This window comes from Corvus brachyrhynchos, unplaced genomic scaffold, assembly GCF_000691975.1.
Source record: "Corvus brachyrhynchos isolate BGI_N302 unplaced genomic scaffold, ASM69197v1 scaffold671, whole genome shotgun sequence".
Lineage (NCBI taxonomy): Eukaryota > Metazoa > Chordata > Aves > Passeriformes > Corvidae > Corvus > Corvus brachyrhynchos.
This window is the reverse complement of record NW_008236441.1, coordinates 1,240,806-1,266,009: the sequence shown is the minus strand read 5'-3', so window position 1 is coordinate 1,266,009 and position 25,204 is coordinate 1,240,806. Positions and strand designations below refer to the sequence as shown.

The following is a 25,204-nucleotide window of genomic DNA, read 5'->3' as shown; positions in this document are numbered from 1 at the left end:
GAAACGTTCATAACTGTGTGTGGAATACTGTTGCGTGCCTAATGCCTATCTTCAGGTGCATAATTAATTGCTCTGCAAGGCATTTTAAGGCAGGGGGAATAAAAGCTCAGCATAAATGCTGATCCAACAGTCTGTAAAGCCAGTGGACTAGAACAGAAAGGCCTCCGAGAGCAGTAGCTTTCAGCTAAGGCCCCTGCTATCGTTATGCAGAGGACTAATTAGGATATTATTTGTTACCATTTGGAGGAACAGCTTCTGAGTTTGGTTAGAGGTGAGCACTAATCAGCTGCTGAAATCTAAACTGATTATGTCTGAAGTGTCGACAGATGCAGAACTCCCTGAGTGAAGAATGAACATGTGTCAGCTTTTTGAGACAAGCTAGGGGAATACTTCTTTAACAGAAAAAAAAAAGGCACATTATTTAATACTGTGCAACAGTCATGCACAAATAGAATGAATCATATGGAGAACAGTGGGATAGAATGTACCAGTCTAACGCATAAAAATAATTATGTCAAATGCCCTTTTTCTTCTCAACATAACTGAATTCTTTTCCCACCAATGTTATTCTCTTAACTGAGTTGTCAGGGGTAAGAGAGGGACAAAAAAAGGCCAAACCTCCCAGACTTGTCAACAAAGCATCCTGGTTCACTGCTTTCTAGAAGGTACATTAACACTGTTGTTTAAACAAGCTTTATAAACAAGTTCTCCATTCCTCAAACACTAAGCTCAAATCCTTCCCCTGCTCCCAAAATGATCTGTGCACATTTTCACACAGTAACCTACCTCTACCTGATATTATCTGTGCACAACAAAACAGCAATCATTGCCCTAAGGAATTAAGAAGGGAACTGAATAGTAATACTCCCATTCCCGCTCCAAGGCAGTTCAGAAGTAGCAGAAAGATCCCAGTTTTAACCAGGACAGGCATGTTGGCAGCCAGGCAGGACTGAATCTGGAAGGCCCTAAAAATATTTTAGATTTTGCCAGAGGGACACTCCAGCCTGTTTTCAAAATGTCGTGGGACTTCAAGGGAATAAAACCCAACCAGTTTCCTTTGATCTTCTCCCCAGAGCAGTGGGGTCTCATTCAATGTATTTAGTAGAGTGAGGACTGAACAGTTCAACCTCTAACAGGAATAAGCATCAACACTGCACTGAGTACAAGTTATGCAAACACATTAGTATTGACAGGACTGAGGCTTCAGATTTGAGAAGTGAAAAGAACAGAGGGATACAGAATCAAAAGTGGCACATTTCAGCATAATCACCTGCTCACACAGTTACCAGATACAAGACAAAGCAGGCACAGTTATCACACTCATTGCATTAAATGAGGCAACAACTTGCACACTTATCCCTGTCTGCACTTTGCTGGACCACATGGCTAAAAATGTGCAACAGTTCCAAATACTCTGTAATAAGTAATATGATTAATTATAAAGACACTGCAAAAGCAACTAAACTACATAAGGTGCTGAGCATATATATGGAAAGAGACAGCCCATATCCCAAAAAGCTTTAATCCTCCTGAAAATTAAAATCCAAACAAACGTGTGGGTTTGAAATGTCATTGTTCAGCACCAGCCAATGAGATATTCCAGTCTGAGTTTCTGAACCATCTGGTAAAGCATCACAACAGCTTTAAGCATCCAAAGATCTGTCAGGGGCTTTAGTTTAGAAATACTAATAATCCCATCATGTGCAGCGCCTGCTGAATGGAAGATGTACCTACTCAATGACTTACTCCCCACTCCTTTACCCAACCGCACAAGGGAGAATCAGCCTGAATAAGATCTATTAACATTTCTTCATTTGAATGCAGCATTGCTCAAATTATTTGAGGACTATTACCCAGAATCACAGTCCTCCAGCTTACAAATCACAGTGAGGACCTTTGGTGGGTCAAAAGAGAAGAACAATTCCCAGGAAAAGCATTACGAAAGTATTTTGCTTTGAATTACTCAGTTCTACAGATTTTATGCTAGTGATTTCTTCCGTTCTTACCATCTACCTTGACTTCCCCAGGTGACATTTGGGTGGAGGAAAACAAATAGGGAGGGAGCTTCATTAAACACATTTAACAGTTCTACACAACCCACAAAGCAAGAAACACTGGTCTGGTGAAATGAACTCATAGCTGGAAGACAGGCGTTTCAGCATGTGTGCAGCTTGGTCACTGTCTCACCGCATGCCATTGACCAAGTCCCTTGGACCATCTCTCCAAATGTCTAACTGCATGTACTCCTGATCCACTCGGAAATAAATGGGCTAGCAACCTCTGCCTTCTCTAAAAGTCAGCCCTACAACATCCCAAGGGAGGCATTCCAAAGAGACAGGTGGCTCTTGCTTAAAAGAGAAAGGAAGCTCTTCTCCCACCTCCAGTCTCTGAAAGTTCAGAGAATGACGCCTATTCATCATTAAGGAGGGTTTTGAAGGCTTGGCATGAAATACCCTTTTGGAAATGTATCCATAACCTGATAGTACTAATAAGGGGGTTTGGAGTTCTTTTTTCCTTTTAATTCCAGTAGGGTTTATGACACCTCTACAAGTATGAGGCTGAACTATCAGTTTAAGACCGTTGGTCCCAACACGTGGCTTGTGGTCAATGTGTTGCACTTTGATAAAGTTAACAGAAATAGAAAAATGAGGTGACACAGACACCTGAATACAGCACGTTTGCAGTGCTGTTATTGCCCACAGGCTGAGAGCAGCTGCTGACTGTTTTTTAGACCAGCAGTTTGCAGTCACTAGAACACGGGATACTCCTAGGAGGGCACACACACACAAAGGAAGAAATTAAAAGATGTTACAAAATAATCTTAAATTCACTCAGTGAGACCCATAGCTGCAATGCAAGATGGCATTCAGTCTGGAAATCAGAAAAAAAGAATATTGAAAATGAGCACTTTTTAGACAAAACCAGCCTTTGAAAATAGCCTCACTAGAAAGGCACTCTAAGCTCAATACACAGGCTCTTCAGGGAAGTTGTTTAAAAATGCTTTGTACACAGCCAATTAACTCTAACTTATTGATTGAGATGGCATCTCTTAATTGTTCGGTTTGTTAAATATTTCTCTTTGAAGAATTTTCTTTCTGAAAAGCCACTTACACCAATTTCTGTAACTTGCCACTCAAGGTATCAGTGGACACATAAGAGTTATATGTATGGTGATGAGCTTTTAGTAGTTAAAAAAACCAGCAGCAACAACAATAAGAAAAAAAGTGGTTTGTCTTTGAAAACCACACTGGAAAATAACCACTTACAGGTAATTCTAAATAGAGACTTGTGAAGTAAAGACAAATGCAACCGAGAGCTAATAAAGCCCTATCTGTTAAACTCGGCATCCTGTGAGCTGATACTGGGCTTTTAGCGCTCACTGTTCTGCAAACCACTGGAAAAAAAAGGTAATGGGTAAAAGAAAAAGATGTGATAAAGTCTTCCTACGTCGCTGAAAAGCCACATGTCATTTGCATGAACTCTTCAGCAAATCATTGCAGAAAAATCAGCTGTCAATCAGCTGCTGTGTCTGTATCACAAGTTGATCGCAGAGGAGAAAAAGAAAAAAGAGATTTTCAAAATGAAGAGTCAGTGATGTATAAAAGCCATTAATCAGTATGAAGACCAAAGAAGTGAAGCCAGTTACAAGGTATTGAATTAAGAAGAGCCAAAACCCACAAAGAGTCAGTCCTTGCTAAACTCATATCCTACCAGTGTCTGAGCAAGAGAGGGACAGTTTTAGGTAAATGAAGAAGTATTCTTTATTGATAGAAAGTACCCGGTATGGGGTTCATGGCCTTAAAGAAAAAAAAAAATCCAATTCACCAGACAAGAAGTCAATGCTGAATGAAAACCTACTGAACACAATCGACGAGATCTTTCTTTTGCTGACATCTGGGTCTTTTCCTATTAGCATCCAACTTTGCACTCTCCAGTGAGAACCAGTGGAAGGCAAGTGTCCCCACAGTCAAGCCATGTGTGAAAGCTCTTTCCATACAGGATCACAGTGAGAGAATTTACCACGACAATAGCCTTGGACTATTCTAGAGCAACTACAGAGGTGAGAATCAGTGCTTGGCTTCTCAGTGTCCAGTTTTGTTCATCACCAGCTCACCCACACTCCCTGTCAGCAAACACTAAAATACATGTATGATTCTACCCATGTGGGTATTCCAAAATAAGCCAAAGCACACATACACCAAACCATAGCCAAAACTCACACTTTACACCCGTTAGACCTCTGGACATAACCTGAGATTCTCAAATCTCAAAAGCAAAGATGTGATAAAGACTGTTTTTTCTCCCTCTCAAAGCTGAAGAGGCTGGTGACTGTCCATGCATTGGATGACAATGTTCTCAGAGGAGGAAAAGGCGTATCTGAGTTACCCACACCAAGCCAAGCATGCTTTTTTTGGGACAGAGGACAAAGAGGGAAATTAGGCCTGAACAACTATCATGGGTGTAAAACACAATTCTGCCATTAAGAAATGCCCCTTTTTTTAACCAACAGCAGAGCTGGCTAAAATTAATAGTAATTTAAACTGAAATGGAAAAAGGAGATTTTTTTAAATAAGAAATTATTTTTCAACCAGCTCTAACAAAAACAAAGTAGAGGAATAATGAAAATAAAAGACATGGAAATGTAATATTAGAAATACTCCATGTTTTGTGACTTGCTGCAGCAATAGCATCTCCCTGCTCCATCCACAATTTTCCTTGCAAGATCAAAATCAGGATGACCCAGCATCTCACTCCATATAATTATTCCTCCACAAAGAACCACAAATAATACTCTCACTCTTCCTCACTCAGCTACTATTTATCAGTTATAATCACCTTCACTCTGAGATAAAGTAGGTTTCCAGCTCTCTAGATCAGGGGATAACTTACAGCAGCAATTCAAAAATGTGTTTGCCCAGCTGGAGAGAATTCAGAGCAAAAAGGGAAGTTCTGCAGGATGTTCTGGTCTCTGATAGCCAAGCCTCTGAACTGTTACATGAAGAACCAAGTCTGAACGAGGAGGAGTGAGGAAAAGGAAATGTACACATACAACGACTTAGCACTTCTATAATACTTCCTCTCCACAGTTCTCTACAGAGGAACAAGGCATGAATTTTCACCATCCCCGTCTACCAGGGATGAAACCCTGGCAGAGGAGAGGGGGAATTTCCCCAAGATAAAAAGGGTACTTTTGGTGGGAAAGCAGAGATCACACTAAAAAGTGTTACTGTCTCTCAGGATCCTGCTAATACTACCACCCTTGTTTTTCCCGACAGAAGAATCCCACCACATAACTGCTTCTCCAACACAAAGGGCATTGAACTTGGAGTTCAGGGAAGCAGGAGGAGGGCGTGGAGAAGGGGAAACCGGCAGAGTTTCAAATCTTTGGTGTGTATTTATAATGTTGCAGAGAAACTGCATTTCAGGATGGAATGATTATTGATTTCTTAATGGATTACTGCTGCACAAATTTACACTCCCCCCCAAAAACATCAATCTTAGGATAATAATTATAAACCTATCTGTATAGAGCATTCTGACTGAGTAGAAACTTATCGCTATCTGCCGGGAAACGGCCAGTTTTCTAATTTCTCCCACTCCAACCACATTATAGCATGGCAAGGAGCTACTGAAAAATACATGCTATTATAAAACAAAGTTTGTAATAGCCACAGGACATACCTCCAGTTAACTTTCATTAAACGGACTCTATTAAACTATTGCCCTTAAGGCAATGCCTGATCCATTAGTGAACAAGTTAATTAGTTATTAGAATTCTTTCATGTTATATTTCTCATTGTAATGAAGCACCCAGCATTGAGAGAGACTCCTTAATGGGCAACATACATTCACAAACCCACACACCCTCACTTTTTCTGCTTACCAGCCTACAGTCAAATGTTTCTGTAGCTAAGTAATTTTTTAGCAAAGGCATCCATAGAACAGCCTTGCTACAAAGCAGTATCATGTTGCAAAAATGACTGAAATACCACCAAGACTCCCCTTAACTTCAGGAAGTGTCAGACCAAATCACTGGAGATGGGGCACTGAATTTAAAAATCATTCTAAACCAAAAATCTCAATACCCCAAAGTTTGTGGAAGGTGCAGGAGCATGGAAGATTCAAGTCTGTCTCTGTTCAGTGGTTCCCACTCACACCACCACGACTGTTTAACTAAAGGTGTTATATGAGGTTAGAGCCCAAATGTGAGCTGTGAGCTAAAGGCAAGCTGTGAGGGCTGGTTGTGAACCCAGCACCTCTGAGCTGCTGGCCCCATCCCTCTGCAGGAGGCAACCACCCCTTGCACCGGGTCAGAGGCAGCAGAAAAGCCAACTGGCTGCCTTGTTGACCACACAGTTGATGACCTCTGCCAGGTGCCAGCACAGCTCAGAGTACCTTTTCCTCTGCAGAAACAGAAGAAGAGCTAGGAGCTCCCATCCCTGCACAGACACCACCCTCTCACTGTGTGAGACCGTGCACTAAACTGGATCAGCAAATCGATCCAAGCTAAAAATACCCCTTTTTGTTATTTGGGTTTTTTTTTCAGAAAAAATGCTGGCATTGCCACAGAGAACAAGGAATGCTGAACTCTGCTTTGAACGCTTGCCTTAGGAACAGTCATCTCAGCTAGAAGGGTATCTGGGGCACCAGCCAGTTGTAACACCTTTAAACAGTCCTAACACACCCTAATGACAGCCCACACACTCAGTGCCATTAAAACATGTGCAGGTTAAAGCCCTGCACACAACAGATTTCCAAGCTCCTGTGGCACTGTTCAGCTGCAGTTTGGTCCAGAGCAGAGCTGCTGTTACACCCTGCTCAACACCAGCCCCGCTGTTCCCTGTGCGGAGCCTCGCTGTAAGCAGTGGGTAATGGAACAGCTTGTACAAGCCAAGGGCTGGAATTTAAATGGAAAGCTGAGGTACAGCTTGCTTGTAATCTGGCTGTAGCCTTCCATGCCTAAAACAATTTCAAATACAAATGCAGTCCATTGATGTTCCCCCAGACTGTGCCTGTCACTACCTACAACTTGCCCCCATGATAGAGGTCTGCTCCACAAGTATGTGGAATTAGAGAATCTCCCACAAAGTGCAGTGGGCTTTGGATAGGTCCTAAATTACTCATGAGAAAGCTTGCCAGCTACAGAGCACAGGATCAGCACCTTAACTCTCATTTCTCTAAGAGGCTCCAATTTAATTAGTGCAGCAACTTCTCCCCTTTTCCATAACCTACAATTCCATCCTTTCTCCTTCATCCCAGGAACTACTCAAAACTGCTGTAGGACAGCAAGAGCATCTCCAAAAATCCTCAACTCAAAAGGTGGTTAACAAAAAAATAACAGCCAAAGAAAGCAGCATTCTCCAAGGTACACAGGCCACATAAAATAAAAGCAAAGGACCCAAAATTCAACACTTGCCATCAGCTTCAATTAGCAGCAAAGTGGGGTTTGGGAAAACAAGGGCCTCTTCAGAGCTGCTATAGGGCAAAGATGAAATCCCAGAATTAAAAACAAAATCCCCACATGCACATTAATATTCAGAGGCAATTACCTTTCAGCTTAAAGTCAGCCAACATGCATCTTACTACTGCAGCTCTTAAAGCAATCTTGTTTACAACTGGAAATGGATTACATTATCTCAGCTCCACCTATCCACATAATGCAGAGCAAACTGTCAAACATAAAATTACAAAATGGTTATTGTAAGGTATCCCCTTCAGCATAAAAATTAATTTGACCTATTTTATTACCAAATTATTACTCCCACACAAATTTTCTATCATAGATATCTATCAGCACTGACATTTATATTCCAGTGAGGCACTCTCAGATGCCTATTTTCTTCTTCTCCATCTCAAAGGTGTATTGAACAAATCTGATGTAAACAGCCTGCCAAGCTAGTTAAAATCTTTAAACTTTACACATACAATTAGATTGTGACAATAACCATTTGCTCAAAAAGAGAGAGAGAGAGAGAAAGATACCTACACAGAGTTTGAAATTCTGAAACAAAATGCTTCACAAATTAAAGAAACGATTAATCTAAATTTAAGAAGGACCTACAGATATTTTTACTACGGCTCTGGCAGGTTGTTCTGATTGTCACCAAGAGACATGATTTGACACAATGGCCCTGATTAAGAATGTGCTTAAGTCCTATTAAAGCCAATGGAAGTTAATCATCTGTTTAAGAGCTTTGCTAAATCAGGACCAGAACAGGAGACATTTCCAAAAAATCTGGGCCTAAATTGAACACACACTAATTAGCTGCACACACCAATTACATGATTATGGATGAAACACAGTTGTTTAGCATTTACAACAGCACACTTTGTGTGGAATCATTTAGAAATAAGGTCTAATTATCATTCCATAACAGGTCCCACAATGAATTATAACCCACATATACCATATTAATTTTACTTAAAGGAATAGCTTAAAAAGGAAAAAGAAAAAGAAAAAAGCAGAAACTCTTCCAGTAATGTTAGTCCAAATTCTCAAGTGGATCAAGATTTGACCCTTTTGGAACTTCACTGTGTTCACAGGGAGAATGTCTGAGCACTCCTGCTTGGCCCAGTTTCCTTATTGCTACATTTTGCTTACAGAAAATATTCACTCTTGCATTTCAAAACGTAACATTTGTACTCGATGCTGCCTAATGACTCAAGCCCTGCACTCAGGAAACAAACAAATTGGCACAGATCTGCATATCCACGATAACAAATACCAGCAAATTATTCCTAAAAACTATTTGTGCATACAAACCAAAAGTTGCTTTAAGTTCATTTGTGAATGATCTCAGTCATTTGAACTGTTTGACATAGCCAGGATTGAAAAGTCTCACTTTTATGTCCCTTACACTGACATTTATTAGTTTTTCTTAGCAGCAAGATTTTCAGATAAGTGACTAAAAAAAGTCTCCACTTCATTAAATCAAGAAAAAAAAGGCATTCCCAAAGCCAGAGACTCCTGAAAATATATGCTTCAGTGCAAAACACAGCTCAGGAATGAGAAGATCCATCAAGAATTACATTTATTAAACAAACACACATTAAAAAAAAAAACCAAAAAACTCATGGTATGTAAGGCAATCTTGCGATTTAAAACTTGACTCATGATTGTGAAAGTTTGGAGCTGGCATGCCAACTTGGTGAGCCATCTGCTCACCAACAATTTATAAACGAGACTGCTGCCAAAGCCACCCGATTACTCAGTTCTAATATTAGTGATGTAACTAAAACATGCTCGTAGGGTTTTTCTCCCCATGGACCAGGAAGCACAAGAGAAAAAAAAAACTCACAGAGAAAAAGTTAAAAATAAAATAGGTAAAATGTATCTATTCTATATTCCCTTCAAGTCTGGTAAGTAGGAACATTAAAGATTAAGTCGATGCTTCAGTTCTGTAATTCCCTCTAAACCAAGTCAGAAGAAAAAAAAAAAAAATCAGTAGAGTGATTACAAATGATAGAACAAGGAGAATCATAGAACAGTTTGGGTGGGAAGAGACCTTAAAGCCCATCCCATCCCATCCCACCCCCTGCCATGGGCAGGGACACCTTTCACTATCAGAGGTTGTTCCAAGCCCTGTCCAACCTGGCCTTGGAACACTTCCAGAGATGGGCAAGCCACAGCTTCTCTGGGCACCCTGTGCCACGGCCTCACCACCCTCACAGTCAGGAATTTCTTCCTAATATTCAATCTAACCCTGCTCTCTGGCAGTGGGAAGCCATTCCCCCTTGTCCTGTCACTCCAGGCCCCTGTAAATAGTCTCTCTCCATCTTTCTCACCACAATTAGGTCACCCCACAGTCTTCTCTTCTCCAGGCTGAACAATCCCAATTCTCTCAGCCTCTCTTCATAGCAGAGGTGCTTCATCCGTCTGATCGACTTGCTGGCCCTCCTGAATCATATATTCTGTTCCCAATGCCTATTTCTTTGTTAATTATTGAAATGGTAGTTGGCTAAAATCAAACAAACTGTGCTCATTTCATAATAGCATTTAATACATTCTAAAATCAGCGTTTAAAAATAATCAAGAAATTGTGCATGTAGGCTAACAGGTAAAACTGCTGACTTTATTCCTGATGCTAATTTTACCATTAGAACTGGGCAAATTGGGGTAAAAACATTATCCTATTTAAACAAGTCCTTTCTTATTAAAACTCAGTGTTACAAATAGCAGCGAAAACATGCTGGAAGTTACTCTACAGTAAATAATCCTTGGGGCAAAATATACTGTAATGAAACTGCATGGAAAATTACTCACTCAATCATTTTTAAAACGTTGAGTCACAATTCAGTTTTGTTGGCCTGAAACTCCAGATTTATCTCCATGGCAAGTCAGTAGCAAATCCCAAAGCACAGCCACTATTCCCAGAGCTCAGGCATGAGGATGTGCTGCTGCAGGAGGAAACCCAGCAGTGGGCCACGTCCTACACCACCACTTCCACAGAGCCTCCTCCTGTGTTAACTCCTGGTCATAGAGGTAACAAAACAGTTTAACCACTGGCTTCAATGTGAGCAGAATCAGGACATTTCCAAGTGCTCTGCAGGACACACTAATTAGATTCAAAACACAGGCAGTCCTGGTGGCATTAATTAAGAGGACAATGACAGTGACAAGCACCCTGCTTCATTTCAGAACACCTTGCGCTATCACTGCCAAAAAGAGTAGCTTTTAAATCTGCAGTTTGAAATTAAATGCATCATCATTACCCAATTACCGTTCTAACTAGTTTCCTCAACAACAGATCGGCTTTATTTACAATTAATTTTGGTTAATGAGTTAGTTGTAGTTTTATCTGACAGATAATGGGAGAGAATTAATAATTGCTTAATCCACACAAAATTTTGTTGTTCACATAGCACACAAAATTTTGACAAATGTTTCTGAATCCCAGCCAACAACCACCAGCACATTTTCACCATCTGAAAGCAGCCAAAGCTCAGCAAATGTTACCATTTTACATTATAGTAGGTTAAACTGTTTATATATATAATTAGCATTATTATTATAAACTACAGTCGTAATTATAAATTGAAATTTCGTTACTGACTCATAAGGAAGCTTTCCTTCTTCCAAAACACCTGGCCAGAACAATTGATTAGGGTCATCTCTTCAATGGTCTACAAAGATTTATTCCATCTATAGTTGCACAAGAAAATGCTGCAGAGACCCAAAATGGAGAATAAACTGCCCTGTGCATGATGGCTGTGCCGTCTATCTCATACCTTTGTCTATTCCCCTCTAACGAACTTAAGCCTGGCTCCAAAGCCATTTTAAGCCCAGTCTTTTTTGTTGTTGTTGTTATTAGGCAGTGATTTTAAATGGTTTTAAACCATCATCTTCTCTCAAAAATACTTTCCCCTTGCCAAATGCTGGCAAGGGCTGGGTTTGCCTCCAGCCAGTGCCATTCTCTTCTTCTAGCACAGCAGTCTCTGGCAGGGGTGCTGTCTACCAGACACAACATCAAACCTAAGGATCTCCCTGCATCCAGTCATTAAGGAACCTTGGATAATTATATGGCAATTATCACTCACATTTCTACAGTGAAAACACTTCTTCTACTCTTTTCCTAAGGCTCTGTTGTTCTAGGCTGTTAAAAAGAACAGCCAGGGTTCTGGGGCAGGAATGGCTGAGCTGGGACACAGATAAAACAACCTGACATGAAGATGAGGAAGAACATTACAGAGCAGCACTATAGATTGTTTCCTGGAATGCACTGCAGCTTGCTTTGGTTTTGAGTACATATGTGATATATATTTACTTGAGCAAAAATCTCACTACTATCGATTTCTCTATTAATATTTAACGGCTACCAGTCAGAAGGTAAATTTAAGTAACAATAGCGCTAATGACATTAAATGAATGAAGCACTCTAAAAGTGAGAAAAAAAGCAAACACTTCCTTATAGCATTTTAGAGCAAAAGCAGTAAGACAGCGACCTGAAGCCATGCTACGTGCTGATAGCCTGAGTCATGTCTGGTCTCACAGGCAGACCAGAAAGGTGATTTTGCACAAACATCTCACAAAAAAGTAGGTTTTGCAAGCAGCAAACTTAGCAGAGACTGGCTTCCAACAACTTTTTCCCATGCGTTTGACATTTGAAAAGGGCGGCGCTCAATAGTTTTTTCCTTCAGCCGAGGCACAATTCACATACCTCTCTCTCCTCTTTCTGGCTTCCTCATTTCATAAGAATTGCACTTTCCTAGTATTTTTCAAGCCTGTACTTCTCTGTTGTATGTGACCAAAACCCTCTCTAAGTGCCTTCCATTTGTATTATTGCAGTGCACATGTACAGGCTTGTCAGAAACCAGGGCTGGACACATTTTCCTACCTTTTTCTTTGGCTGTCAACCTTCTCTACTTGATATTAGGTAATTTGGGGGCAGCTGATGGGTCACAGCATTTAGACTATGAGAACACTCTGGGATTCACATGTAAGCACATGGGATTTTGGCAAAATAAATTTTGCAATTCGTAGAATACAAATTTAAAAGAAGGCCAAAAATAAACTCACAGAGCTCTCACAGTCTGCTAACGTCATATACTACTTGACCCTTAAATATACAACTAGCACATCATTCTTCTGAACTCTTGAGAGCTACCTATACTCTGACAATTTGTAGTCACATATACAAATTATGAAGCTGCCTCCCACCTATAAGAGCTGAATTCTTACTAAGATTAATTTCCCTACTTTTTCTCCACCTCTTCTGCCTAAAATTTTATCCACTCATTTGTATCTCTTCAACTGGTATCCTTTGTGAAGCTATTAAAACGGAAAAAGCATGATATAACAAGGAGATATTCTTGTATTACTCTCTAGAATAATAGATTATCCAAAGGATAATATCCTACAGTGATAGAGAGAGAGGCCTGTGTATTTAAGCTAGGGAGAAAATTTCAACAGGGGGTTTCAAGTAAAGCTGATGCCCCAGATTGTTTCACACAGCTGCTTGGAGATGTATTAGACTCACCCAGGAACTACCTGTGCTGGTAACAAGGTCAAAACAACTGGTAAGGTTGACCCAATTTTGGGAGATTAAACCGTAAAACTATTACTCACAACTACATTTAGGACATGTCTAAATCTGAAAGGTGATGAGGATTAAGGCACTGAGTAAATTTAAGGCCCAACGGTGTATTCTGAAATATTTCTGTACTCAGGCAGACTCTGCACTGGTGCCAGATCCCTGCAGACTCTCCAGGGATGCAGGAGAGAGGCCCCTTACCACAACAGCGCATGTGCAATACAAAGCCTGTACCTAGGAATGGACAATTAAAAGCAGTATGCAAAACTGCTAATTAATAAGATTTATTCTCCTTCAGAGGCTGTTATCTCAACAAGGCAAACCCTGCAGGATATCAGTTTCTCAAGAAATAAGATTAAAAACCAAACGCCATTTCATTCTTTTGCCTGAACTGTCTCCCTCTATCACAGACCTGGCTGCTAACCAGAACAAGGTCTTCAGTCTACTGCCCCTCTTTCCTGGAAACTTCTAAACCATCCACAACTTTAAGAGTACAGCTACTCTTCCTCAAAAGAATAGACCTCATGCCTCTTCTGTGTAAAAAGACTTGATGTTTTCATACAGAAAGAAGCAACTTCTTTCATTTTCAAAACAAGGGAATTCACGCCATCCTGTTTCCTGCTCCTTGGACTAAAATAGGCGTTTAATTCACACTGCTGAAGTTTAAATGATGCACAGATAAAGTTACCAAAAACTCTCTCAGTTTGTGTTTTATGGCTAGATCATTACCTAAAAGAGCAACTTTGCTTACAAAGGGAATCATAAAATGTCCAAAAGCCGAGCTGACATCTAGGAAAGATCAGGTGTGAATTCTCATAGAACTGCACACAGGTATTCCCAAATCAAACAGTAATTATGAGAAAAATTACCATGGACTTGAGCATATCACAGGGTTCTCCAGCCAGCTTTCTGTGCCACTCACCAACATAATTTTCATGGACTGAGGGAACACATGCCCCTTGAGAAAAACCAGGACAACATCACTTTCTTCTGATGGAACTGGGAGGTTTTAGAGGCTGGGGGGAAATGCAAGGAAAACATCACTAAAAAGAAGCTGAGAAAACTCCAGCCTGGTGCTGAAGGTCACAGCACAGATATCTTTAGTCTAACACTTGTTTTGTTGAAGTGGAGGAACAGAGGGGATAAACAAGAAAATCTGCCCATCGGAATGTCAAGCTTTGTCATGTATGCGGTTTAACTGCCAACGGAGCATCTCTCTCGTAAGCCCTGCCCAGATCTTCCATTAGCTGGAGAGGAAACACAGCCCGCCTTACCTCCTCACATTCGTAAGAAGATTTGTAAGAAACAAAGATGATAGGTGGGACAAGCAACAAGGTGAATAGATTTTCTGTACTTCAGGATGTCCTACCTCCTTTGAAAAACATTTGAGACGTCCAACCCCCAGGACAAAGGGCCTGACAAGAGCAGCAACCAAGATGTGGCTGGGTCTTTTATCCACACTGCACAAAGTTTCAGGGTGGACAGTAACACCGAGTCCTCCAAAGGCCTCCTCCGGGCCAGAGACAGGGCAGGGACTTGAATACTCACACTAATCTTCCCCTTCTCTCTCCCCTACTGCAGTGATTACACCTGTGCCCAGAGCAGCCTCACAGGTGGTACCAATACCACAGCAGGAAAAGAGGCTGGAAAAAACCAGTCTGTGCAGCTTCTCCAAGTAACATGACACCATGGTGGGGAGAGCAGAGACAGGTCTGCAGTGAATCAGATTCCTTGGCTCGCGCCCTGTGTAAAACCCACAGTCCGCTAAGAAGAGGGGCTCCTACCTGTGTAGGAGAACTCTGCTGCCTTTTTCACTCACTACCGGCTGATAGACACAGATATTCACACCATCCACACTGGCAGTGTGCATGGTTTGGCCCCAGGAGTGACCTCCCCCCACACCTGAGAGGACACAGGGATCCGACCACCAACCTGAGCTTCACAAAGGGAAGACCAAGAGCCCTGTGACCTCTCTGGACAGGACAAACACAGAGCAACCATGAGCTAAAGAAGCTCATACAATGCACGCAGAGCCCACTACCTCTGTGGTACAATGCCACACCGCGTTACAGCAATAAACCCCCAAACTGGAAAGATTTTTTTAAAAATAAGAGGCAGAGAGAAAGCAAAAGTCAGTTAAAAAACCCAGAAAAGACATTCTAATTCACAGAAGTTGGCATGACCTATCAGCACAGAAATGAGGGGGATCAATCAACCCCATGCTTTTCCAGGAACAGTGTCTGCTGTTTTACGGTACTTTCCCATGTAACACCTGTAACAGCACTTGCAGGTGACCCTGCCAGCCAGGGCTATGCTCAGAGCAGGAGCTTCTGCCAGCATCTCTCTGCCTGTGAGGGATTACAGTTCTTCAAAGCCACAGGCTGACACAGCAGTGCCAGCAGAAGCCGGTAATGTAGACCTGGCTCCAGATCAAGGGCACATTTTGCTGGGCAGTGTGAATAGGGGCTTGTCCACGCACACACCTCGCAATGCTCAGTGGTGTGGGAAGAGTTAAAATTCCGTGGTTGCTCTAATGTAATCACACCACAACAGGGTGCTTTAGGACTACCACAATTATTCCTGTGCAGGACAGGAAATAAGCTGCACTGGTATTAATGTACTTCTGAATGCGTCTCATTGCGGGGTTGCAAAAATTAAATGCAAAATAACCCCTAAGCAAAGAAGATATTGTAAAAAAATCCTACTTTTCACAAAGGCTAACATGTACCATCCAAGCTTCCATCCTAAGTGATCTATGGCTTCTGTGATTCAGAAAATAAAAGACAAGAGGGGGGAAAAAAAGCACAGAAACATGGAGGGACTCCCCTACAATGACCAGAGTTTGGAGAAAAACTGGGCCGCTGGTCACGTAGCCCAGAGCCGTATCTGTCACGTTCATTGCTTCTCAGTGATAATCCAGCTCTGCTTCCATCCACTGGGATGCAGCAGTCAGCTGCCCGGACTCCAGACAAGTGTCCACCACCCTAGACAAGGGACAGCACGCTGTGGCACAGACTCCTCACCCGGGCTGGCAACAGGTGATCTTACTACACAGAGCAGCAGCCTTCTCTTCAATTTTCTACAGACCTGTTTCAAGGTGGGTTCTCCAAGGGGTTTCATTCACTGGGATTACTGAGGCAAAAAAGCAGAAAAGGAAGCTCTGCCTTTTCCTCCCAGATAGAAGAGCATCACTCCTTCAAGGTGCATCCTTCCTCTTGGCACTGGAAGGACGAGCACTGCTCACCCTCAGTACTGCACAAAGGTTACACTGCATTTCCACCTGTAAAACTTAGTCCTGCCAACCTGCAAACCATCACTTAGCTGAAGGACTGCACAGAGCCTGTGGCTCACAGGAACTGGAAACAAGCCTTTGACCCAGTTTTCTGGGAGAAGATACCTATCGACTTCAACAGGAGTAGCACCTTCCCTCAGATTCAGATATGGGAAAGACAGAACACTCTCCAACAGGTATCTTGTCATCCAGCTGCTATCAAAGTGTCCTATTTCATGGAAGATGAGGATTGCTCTCTTTGTTGGCATGTCTGAGAAAAGGAACTGAAATTCCAGAAGCAAACACTGAAAACTTGCTGACTACAAAGCTAGCAAGAGCACAGTGTTGTAACAGGGTGTGTACCAGGGAAAGTTAACTGAACCTGACAGTCCAAGAGAATAACAGAAGCTTCCCAAGAAAGGTGTGTGTTGCAACAAAGCCCTGGCAGATGACCTCTCGAGAGACTTCCATCAGAATGAATAAAAACCTCTTTAATGAGATTAACTGATCATTTCACTCCACCCTTGTTATAACACTCACTGAGAGGGAGGAATGTTTTTGCAGCCGAGTATTTGACTCCATAGGGAATGCCAGGACTGTGACAGAAGATAGGAAAAATACACGGGAGCCCTTCACCATTGCAGTGTGAGCTACAGATATGCAAACACCAACTCATTTCAGTGGCTACTCTGCGTTGGTTGACCTACCAGACCTACCAGAGTTTGTATCAGAGGAACTATTTAATGATTTTAACCACACCAGTGAAAAATCTGAGCTGATGTGGATAAAGCTACAACAATTCAAGGTACATCCCAGGAAATGTTTAATTTCCAGGTAATCCTTTCCTCTGTTTGGGTTGGGTTTTTTTCAAGAAACACACAGTGTAACACTACTTTACAGAGCTTTGGTTTCTTAGGTGTGGAAAACCCCCCCTCTTTCTGTTAAAATCCTGATGATCACCTTTCCATTTAATATTTTTCCTTCTCAAACTCCAAGAAAGCTAAATGCATTGGCTAAAACTTTGATAACTACTACTGCCCTGGCAATTCTCAGGAAGTCTGAGGATAAAAGACTGAAGCAAAGACCGTGCTCTTTTAAGTGTCAAAGGAGCTCACTTCTTATAGTTCCCTGCCACACTTTATTGAGCTCATCCCTCATGTCTGAGCTCATCTTGGCAAAGTCCATCTTCACTGTCCTTCAACCTGCAAAACCACAGGTACATCTGTGTTGGGCACCATCGTGCAATTCCATAGCTGAGCTCTAAAAAATCAAAGTGTCAAGACAGCAAAGTCAGACACAAAGAACTGGAGGACATCTCAAGTGACGGTCAAAAGTCCACCTCTCTGCACCAAGGCAGGAGATACCCAGACCAATAAATGCTGCCCATGCTGCCTACCATACTCCTTAAAGGCTGCTGAGGAAAGAAGATTCCTCAGCATCTTGAGGTGATCAGGTCCGAGTTTTTAGCACTTTCCAAGATATTTGGAAGAAATGGAGACCTGAATCCCCAGTTCAGAGCACAGCAGTTCGGCTGCCAGAATTCTTCATGCCCCAGTGCACACGTCAGGGGAGTGACTGCCTCAAAGTACTAGTAAAGTCCCCCTCTGCAGCCCAGCCTGGCCAGCTTCAACCACCCTCCCTAAAGAAAAGCCTCCTGCAGAGGTTCAGCCCCCATCACCTCATCCTACTAAAAAGTCCGTAACACATACTGAGCCAGAAAAGAATCGCAGTGCAAAGCTCAGCCTCACGTGCCTGCCAGTAAATTCTGGTGGTGACAAGGCTTGTTTGCCATGGAGCTGAGGCATGGAGCAACTTTAACTTCACGCGGTTTCATTCCAACAGTCGGGTTCCAAAATTACATTTTTTTTATCCCAACAGATGTGCCGATACAGCTGCGGTACATGTAACTCTCTGCTCAGGACTACACAACTATGACAAAACAGGAGTTGTATGACAATTCAGGCTTGAAAAATTAAAGTGATCATGAAAGATTTGGGGCTCTGATGCCACAAAAAAACAAAAGTGCAACTGATAGTCCGCTCTGATCACTGGGAATATAGTACTGGCTACATTATAATAAAACCTTGCCCAAGTTTTCTTTAAACACCACTGCTGAAATCATTCCCACTTAGTGCTGCTGTCCCAATTAGTGATCTCGTCAGACAGCACAATCATTCCCTACCACGGAGAAAACGCAACTGCCTCATTATTTTCAGCAGCAGAGTCAGCCGACATGGCTTACTCTCTTAATGAATTAATTCTCATAACTTACTAACACTTCAAGCTACAATAAACACCTCTTGAAAGTGCACCACAATTTTAATCGGTCTCAAACATCAGATGTTGGGTTTGATATTTATGATTGTTCTGACTCTGTTTCGTTTAAGGGCTCCTTTTGTCTATGAAAGCAAAGATAAGAAAGGTAACTGGGACACCCACTGTCAGGTCTCTAATTTAAGGGGAAATTGCCTTTGTTGCTGACTGTCAGATGCTAATAGCTGCTGCTACTATTTTCCCTATGACACCAGGCCAGTGATCTTAGAGAAGTGTCCTTCATCCTATACAAAGCAATGATTGAGTCAACTAATTGAACAACTGTGCCCCTGCAGTTTCTAAAGCAGGCATTCCTCTAAGTCCATTTTAACCTACAGGGAAAAAAATATCTCTAATAACTGTAGTAAGAACTCAGTGTGGTATTATGGGGAGGTGACTAAGAATTATTTCTTTTTAAAGCCTCTTCTATAAGGATTCCCCATTAGCCTTTAATTAGCATGCCAGCTCCTATTCGGAGGTTTCTGATCACTTATAGCCCAGCTCAACATTCACGGATGGGAACAAGACAAACTCCCTTGAACTCGGTGGGGTCTATGGGGGGGCTTAGGGCCACGCAGGGAACTCTCTAGTATCAAGACAAAGTTAATTGAGTAAGCCTTTGACACCCAGCTCTGGGTGTCAGCCTTTGTAAGAGTTTTCCTACAGAAGATCAAAAGAAAATCTGGACTTCCAGATTTGGGGCTATGTAAATATATCATCTGTACTCAGCAGGTGTAACACTAATTCATCTTTTGCTATAGAGAAAAGTGAGATGATCTATCAACCTATTCGGATTGACTATTTATATGTATTTTAAATCTTTGCTTACATAAAACTACAATGAAGTATTTTAGAACAGAGCATCTGCCAACACACATGCAGTGTTCTGCTAAAGGCAGGTATATGTAAGATCATCAGTTAGCTATGACAGGTGATTTAGTGTGATTCATCTTTCAGGATCATCTCATTCGCAAGGAAAATTGAGTGTCATCCCCATCCATAACCTACAAATACCATCTAGATACTTGAAATTGATAACAGGTTAAAGGATGCAGAAGCCAAAAAATTCAACCCAAACCCTTTTGGAATAGAACCTGAAAACATCAGTAATCCAGACAGAACTACTAACACATTGCCAGGGGCTAATGAATGTAGAAAACTCTTTACCCAGCACATAATTTTGCTGTTGCTGGGAGAGCACTACTCAGTCATTTCAGCACAGATCCAAGAAATTTCCTTCTTTTGGTGTTTCTCCTTTTGAGCCAGACACAAATTCCAACTAAATTAAGAGCTGTGGTTCAAAACAATTCAATGGAACGCAAGAAGAACAAAGGTCAAAACTTCGATCCCTACCTTGCAGGTGCACATCCAGAGCACACAGCCAAAGAGGGCCACGCGCTTCTGGCAATGACTGTCAACCAATCCGGGAGCGAAATACTTGGGATCTGCTCCCTGTATCACCTCCTCCATTCCCAAGTCCTACCCAGCCAGAATGACATGCCCTGGGCTCTGCTGTAACGGCAGCCAACATCACTTAATCTGCAGCAACCCACTGGAAATCAAACCAATCTGAAATAGAACACAGCCACTGCCTCTACTTAAAACAATGGATGATGGATCAATCCACTGGGAGCTACTAAATTTATACAAAATATTGCTATTCCACCTCTATCTTTCCTTTTAAAATACAAAAAAAAAAACCCCAAAAGAGTTACTTTTTTTCCCCCCCTTTTCTTTCTTTTAAAAAAAAAAAAAAAAAACCCCAAAAAAGTTAAAAAAAAAAAAAAAAAAAAAAGAGGTGCAGGCCCCTGGGTTACCAAACTTTTAAAAGGATTTCCTGTGCCCCACAAAACAGGCAGAAGGCTCTAAAGCACAGCCTGGCGATTTAGCCTACACATGCCAGATTCAAGATTTGGCCAAAAGCCTTAAATGAACCAATGTAACAGCTGCCACAAAAGCCGACAACCTCTGATCAATATCTTCCATGTTTAAGGCAGCACAAGTCACCTCTCTGCAAAACAATCCTAAGCCTGCAAAGAGTAAATAAATTACAATAAATTTAAGAAGCTTGAGTTTTGTTTGGCTTAGGAAACCCAGGCAGAGCCCTTAATTTTTCAACAGCAGCACATCTTTAACACCGAGCAGCGGTGATGAAAGCATTTGAGACACCTGTGAGAGACCAAAAAACACCTCTAAAAAAAAAAAAATATTTACCAAGGCTGCAGATACATATATGTTGCAAAGAACTAATGAAGCTTAAAAACCATTGAAAATGTTAACACAATGGACATGAAAATACTGAGTGTGTTAAGGCCTTTTGCATGACTTCATTCTAGATCTTTTTATTCCTAATTTGACTTTGGTTTTCAGTCTAGATTATAAAGAAGATTTAAAACACAGATATTTTTTCCCTTCCAATGAAGCCTTCCCATTAATAAAAAGGAAACAAAGAAAATGAAGAAAGTGAGTAGTAAAACTTTTACAACGTAATAAAGTATATCAGAATCCCAGTGCAGCACAATTGGAATTGTCTAAAGATGCTGAATTATGAGTGGTTGTCATATAAAGTTCAGTCCACGTTATTAGAAATCATATTCTCCAGCAACATGTATATAATTGAGAGATCTTCATAATAACCCTCAGCTTAAAGGCTCATAAAACTGCTCTTTATCCATAATTTGCAAGAGGACAAAATTCTTAAAGGAAAGTAACATCTTTTTCTCAGAAAGACTCTGAAAGCAATACACTGTGCATTTTTAAGCAAGCGACCCTAAAAGCTCTCTCTTTCTTTCACAGATTTCAGTTGGGCATTATACTAACCCTCGGTTTAGATAGATAAGTATGTACCTGTAGTACACACAAACCAGAAAGAAAATTAGTACCACACAGAGAGGAACACTCTGTAAGTATGTCGGAAGCAAAGCACACTACATTTTTTCTGGATTATAAGTACAGAGGTTACACTAAGGTAAGTATCTTGATGTAACACTGCAACCAACAACTTAAACAAGGTAGGGCACTCACACGCAGAAAATGAAGGCTGTCGCTTTTATGAAATTGCGTTAACTACGTTTATCCACCTCCCGTATATAACAGGAGAATTAATTATATAAATATTATCAGCTCTTGACACCCTCAATGTGCAGACTCACGAAACTCTCAGTTTCTACCCAACATTCTAAACTGAACTCCTTTCAGTTTGTTATAGTCAACTATAGTTTTGTAAATAAAATTTGTTTGTTTTCAAATAAAGCTACTTCAAGCTGTTTCGGGAAGGAAACTAAGTAATAGTAATAATAACAATAACAACATTTCCATTTGGATTTCAAAACCTGAGGAAACAAAACCAGCACATGTCAAGCCTAGTGTTTTCCTACCTGGAGCAGGTAAGGACCAGCTCTCAAATGCCACCTTGGGATAGTTCAGACTAGTAATCCCGTTCATGTTCAGATGAGACACCAGCACGAACAAGAACCAAAAAAAAAAAAAGAAAATCTCTCCTGTCCTCCTCTGTAATTAGCAATGCCAACAGCAGTGGCTAAGACCTGGTAAGCAAACCAAGGACCAGGAGGACCACACCAACCCAACCCTCAGCTAGAGAGAAACAGGCTTAAGAGGAGACTTACTACCTGCCATGTGACAGGGGGAGGTGTGCTGCCCATTGGGAGTGCTGGAGGTGAGGTCGATGGCCATGCCGCAGTGCTCCCTTTCAGGCGAATAGTCATTGTCACCTGCGAGCACAACACAGGTGCCCCGTAAGTTTGTACCCCCTTCTTCAGCAGAGATACATAAAGACTAAGAACCACAACCTGTTCGCTCCCCTCGCCCCTGCCCTTCCCTCCTTTACTGGTGGGGTCTTCCAGAGCCTGTAAAATCTGGACTCTCAGTGGCCCCAAGTAAACATTTGGCTGATTTTAAGAGCCCCCTCAAACCTACTGTCACCAGTCTTTTACACACACTCCTGTGGCAAATCTTGTCCCAGCTGCTTGGTTTTAAGTTAGGATTACTTTTTCATTAGCAGACGGAGAATCCAGGCTGGGCAGGGGAAGACTGTAATAGTAATTCACCATACAGACCTTCCCCCCCAAAGCTCTGGGTGAACAGACAGCTAAACAGAGCCCTTACACAACCCCCCACACAGAAAACAAGAGAAATACATATGAAAAAGCACGAAAAGTTTTTTGGCTGCAGTTTGAATTTCTGGAGACGAACTCTCTCTCATTTGCAAAGTTCATTCACCCTCAGCAAATATTTAAACCTAGAGATACTCACCCAGGCACCCATCCCCATGCATTTCTCAGTCATACAGAGAGTTTATATTTAAATGCTACTAATTCAGTGTCAATGCAAATACTGTACACAAGGAAGCTAAATTTTCAGGTGTCTGCATTATACAAAGGAGAGTAGGAAAAGAAAAGTAATTCAGAATAATCAAACAAAATGACTACTTACATGTAATATATCCATCAACAGCCTCTGCTTCCATAGTCAAAGTGCAGTGCTGCAAGGCAGAAAAGTACACTCTCAGAGATGCCTGTCAGTATCAACCATTAAACGATTAAACTTACTTAAAGCCCTAAGTAGTTGCCCATTTTATTGCTGTTGCAACCACTGCTTAGAGAAACACACAAGTGCACTGCATGTGTTCGTTTGCAAATCACTGAACTCTTCCTGTAAATTATGTGAGTAGACATGCAGCTGCCTCCTGGGCAGGTGGCACCTGGATTATCCTGGTCTGACCATACCTCTCTCTCTGTGCCCCATTCACATTTTTGCCTCATCTGAGAGTTTTTCCCTGACTTTTCGCTTGCTTGTTCAAGCTGTGATGGTAATGCTTTATCAATTATCTGTTCTATCTGCAGCCAGAGAAGACTTTGAGGATATGGATACAACTAACAATTGCTCTTTTCACATGCACTACAAGAGACTCTCTCCTGGTCTAAACAAAATAAATCCTCCCGTGTCCATTCCCCTTGGACAGAGTTTCCAGCTTTGTCTCACACCCCTGTGTGCACACACACACTCACACACCTGTACACACACCTGTTCACTCTAACCCTATTTATCTGCCACAGTACAGGTCCAAACATCACATTTCATACTCCCAGATCATGCGTTTTGTGGTGTGAAGCAATCTTAAAGTTTCTGGAAGCACTTTGCTGACAGAGAACAAGCTATTACTTTCCCGAAACCCAAGTAACTGTATAGAATGACACCCCCTAGCTATCATTTGATATATATTGTGGGGGGGAAAAAAAAAAAGGAGAGATCAATAATCATAACTATGTTCTTTTAAGTGGAAAAGTTAAGAATCTGACATGACCAGAGGAGAATTTTATTTCCTCTCTCCCTCCATGGCCTCTTTTTTGCCTTTAGTTTCAAAACTCTCACTGCACCAGGCAGCTAAATTATTCACAATGAGCCATTTCTGTATTGATCGCCAAGTATATTTAGCCCTGGCTCCTGGAATTTCTCCATTACTTACTGGAAAACAGGCAGCTTCACTTCTTGTCTCCAAAACCACTTCCCTCCCCCTCCCTTAACCCTCTTCCCCCCCCCCCCACCCCCCCCGCTCCCCGCCTTTCCCCCAATAAATAAATACTTTTCTCTGTGCTCTTCTTTGGTATAAAGCAGATCAAATTCCCAAGGCATTCAGCACATAACACTTAAATTTCAACCTGCCCAGCTGCTACCAAACTCTCTTCAATTACTGATTTTCACAACTCTTAAAAAGAAATCTCAAAAAAACCCCAAAAGTTTTCAGAACAGGTAAGCCACTTCCTCAAGCCCTTCAAAATTACCTTATCTTCCCCCTAGTCCAGGTAGGCAGGCATACACTGAGAAAAAGAAAGAAACATCAGAAGCAACAGGGAAAGAACATCCCAGCCAATGAAGTGGAAGGAAAGAAAGGGAAGGAAGGGAGGAGGAAAAGAAAGGAAGGCAAAAAAGAAACACAGAAACATCCATAACCTAAATTAAAACACGGGATGATTTTTTTTTTTTTTTTTTTTTTTTTTATTTCTTCAGGGGGGAGAGGAAGAGTAAGAAGACAGGGAAAAGAAAAAGTTTGGTCACCTAAATTTTTAGGCTGGTGATGGCAAATCCCAGCTGCTGAGCCTCCCTCCCATAACGAATGGAGGAAGAGAGTTTTGCTCGAGCTGAAGACACAGAAAGATGGAGAAAGTTTTAGAAAATGGTTTTTTAAAGGCAGGGGGAGAAAATGGGGGAAAGAGAGACGGGAAGGGGGAAAGGGATAAGGGACAGAAACCCGCCCCCGGCACTTACAGGTGGGGCATGCGGAGCCGGGAAGCTCCGGGATGAGCCGGCGGGGAAACTCGCGGTGCAGGGTTGCATGGCCTGGGATACCATCCGTGAGCCCCAAGCAAAAAAAAAAAAAAAAAAAAAAGGAGAGGGAGGGAGGGAGGGAGGTCAGCCGGTGCTACAGCAATGCGATTAACTAGCGCGGAGAGAGAGAGAGAGAGATAGAGAGAGAGAGAGAGTAAAACTTGATCCACCGGTTCCTTACGGATTCCACGGGATCGGGGGGAGCGGAGGGAATGCGGGGCGGGATGGGAAGAGGGGATGCGGG

The 25,204-nt window shown here is 41.8% G+C and overlaps 1 protein-coding gene across 10 annotated transcripts in view; it reads right to left on the bottom strand.

The window, feature by feature from the left end:
• Nucleotides 1-25,204, bottom strand: part of IKZF2 (IKAROS family zinc finger 2) — a 112,861-nt gene that overhangs the window by 86,810 nt on the left and 847 nt on the right. For 2 of the 10 annotated variants that reach the window (XM_017747139.1, XM_017747144.1), the window contains exons 2-3: nt 23,068-23,116; nt 22,245-22,346 (exon numbers count right to left, since the gene is read on the bottom strand). In XM_017747139.1, the coding sequence (XP_017602628.1) occupies nt 22,245-22,346; nt 23,068-23,101 (136 nt within the window). In that variant the 5' untranslated portion in view covers nt 23,102-23,116. Of the gene's footprint in view, nt 1-21,992; nt 22,209-22,241; nt 22,347-23,067; nt 23,117-24,416; nt 24,453-24,690; nt 24,777-24,900; nt 24,949-25,204 lie in introns of those variants that run through there. The other 8 variants (XM_017747137.1, XM_017747136.1, XM_017747138.1 and 5 more) reach the window with 8 other exon arrangements.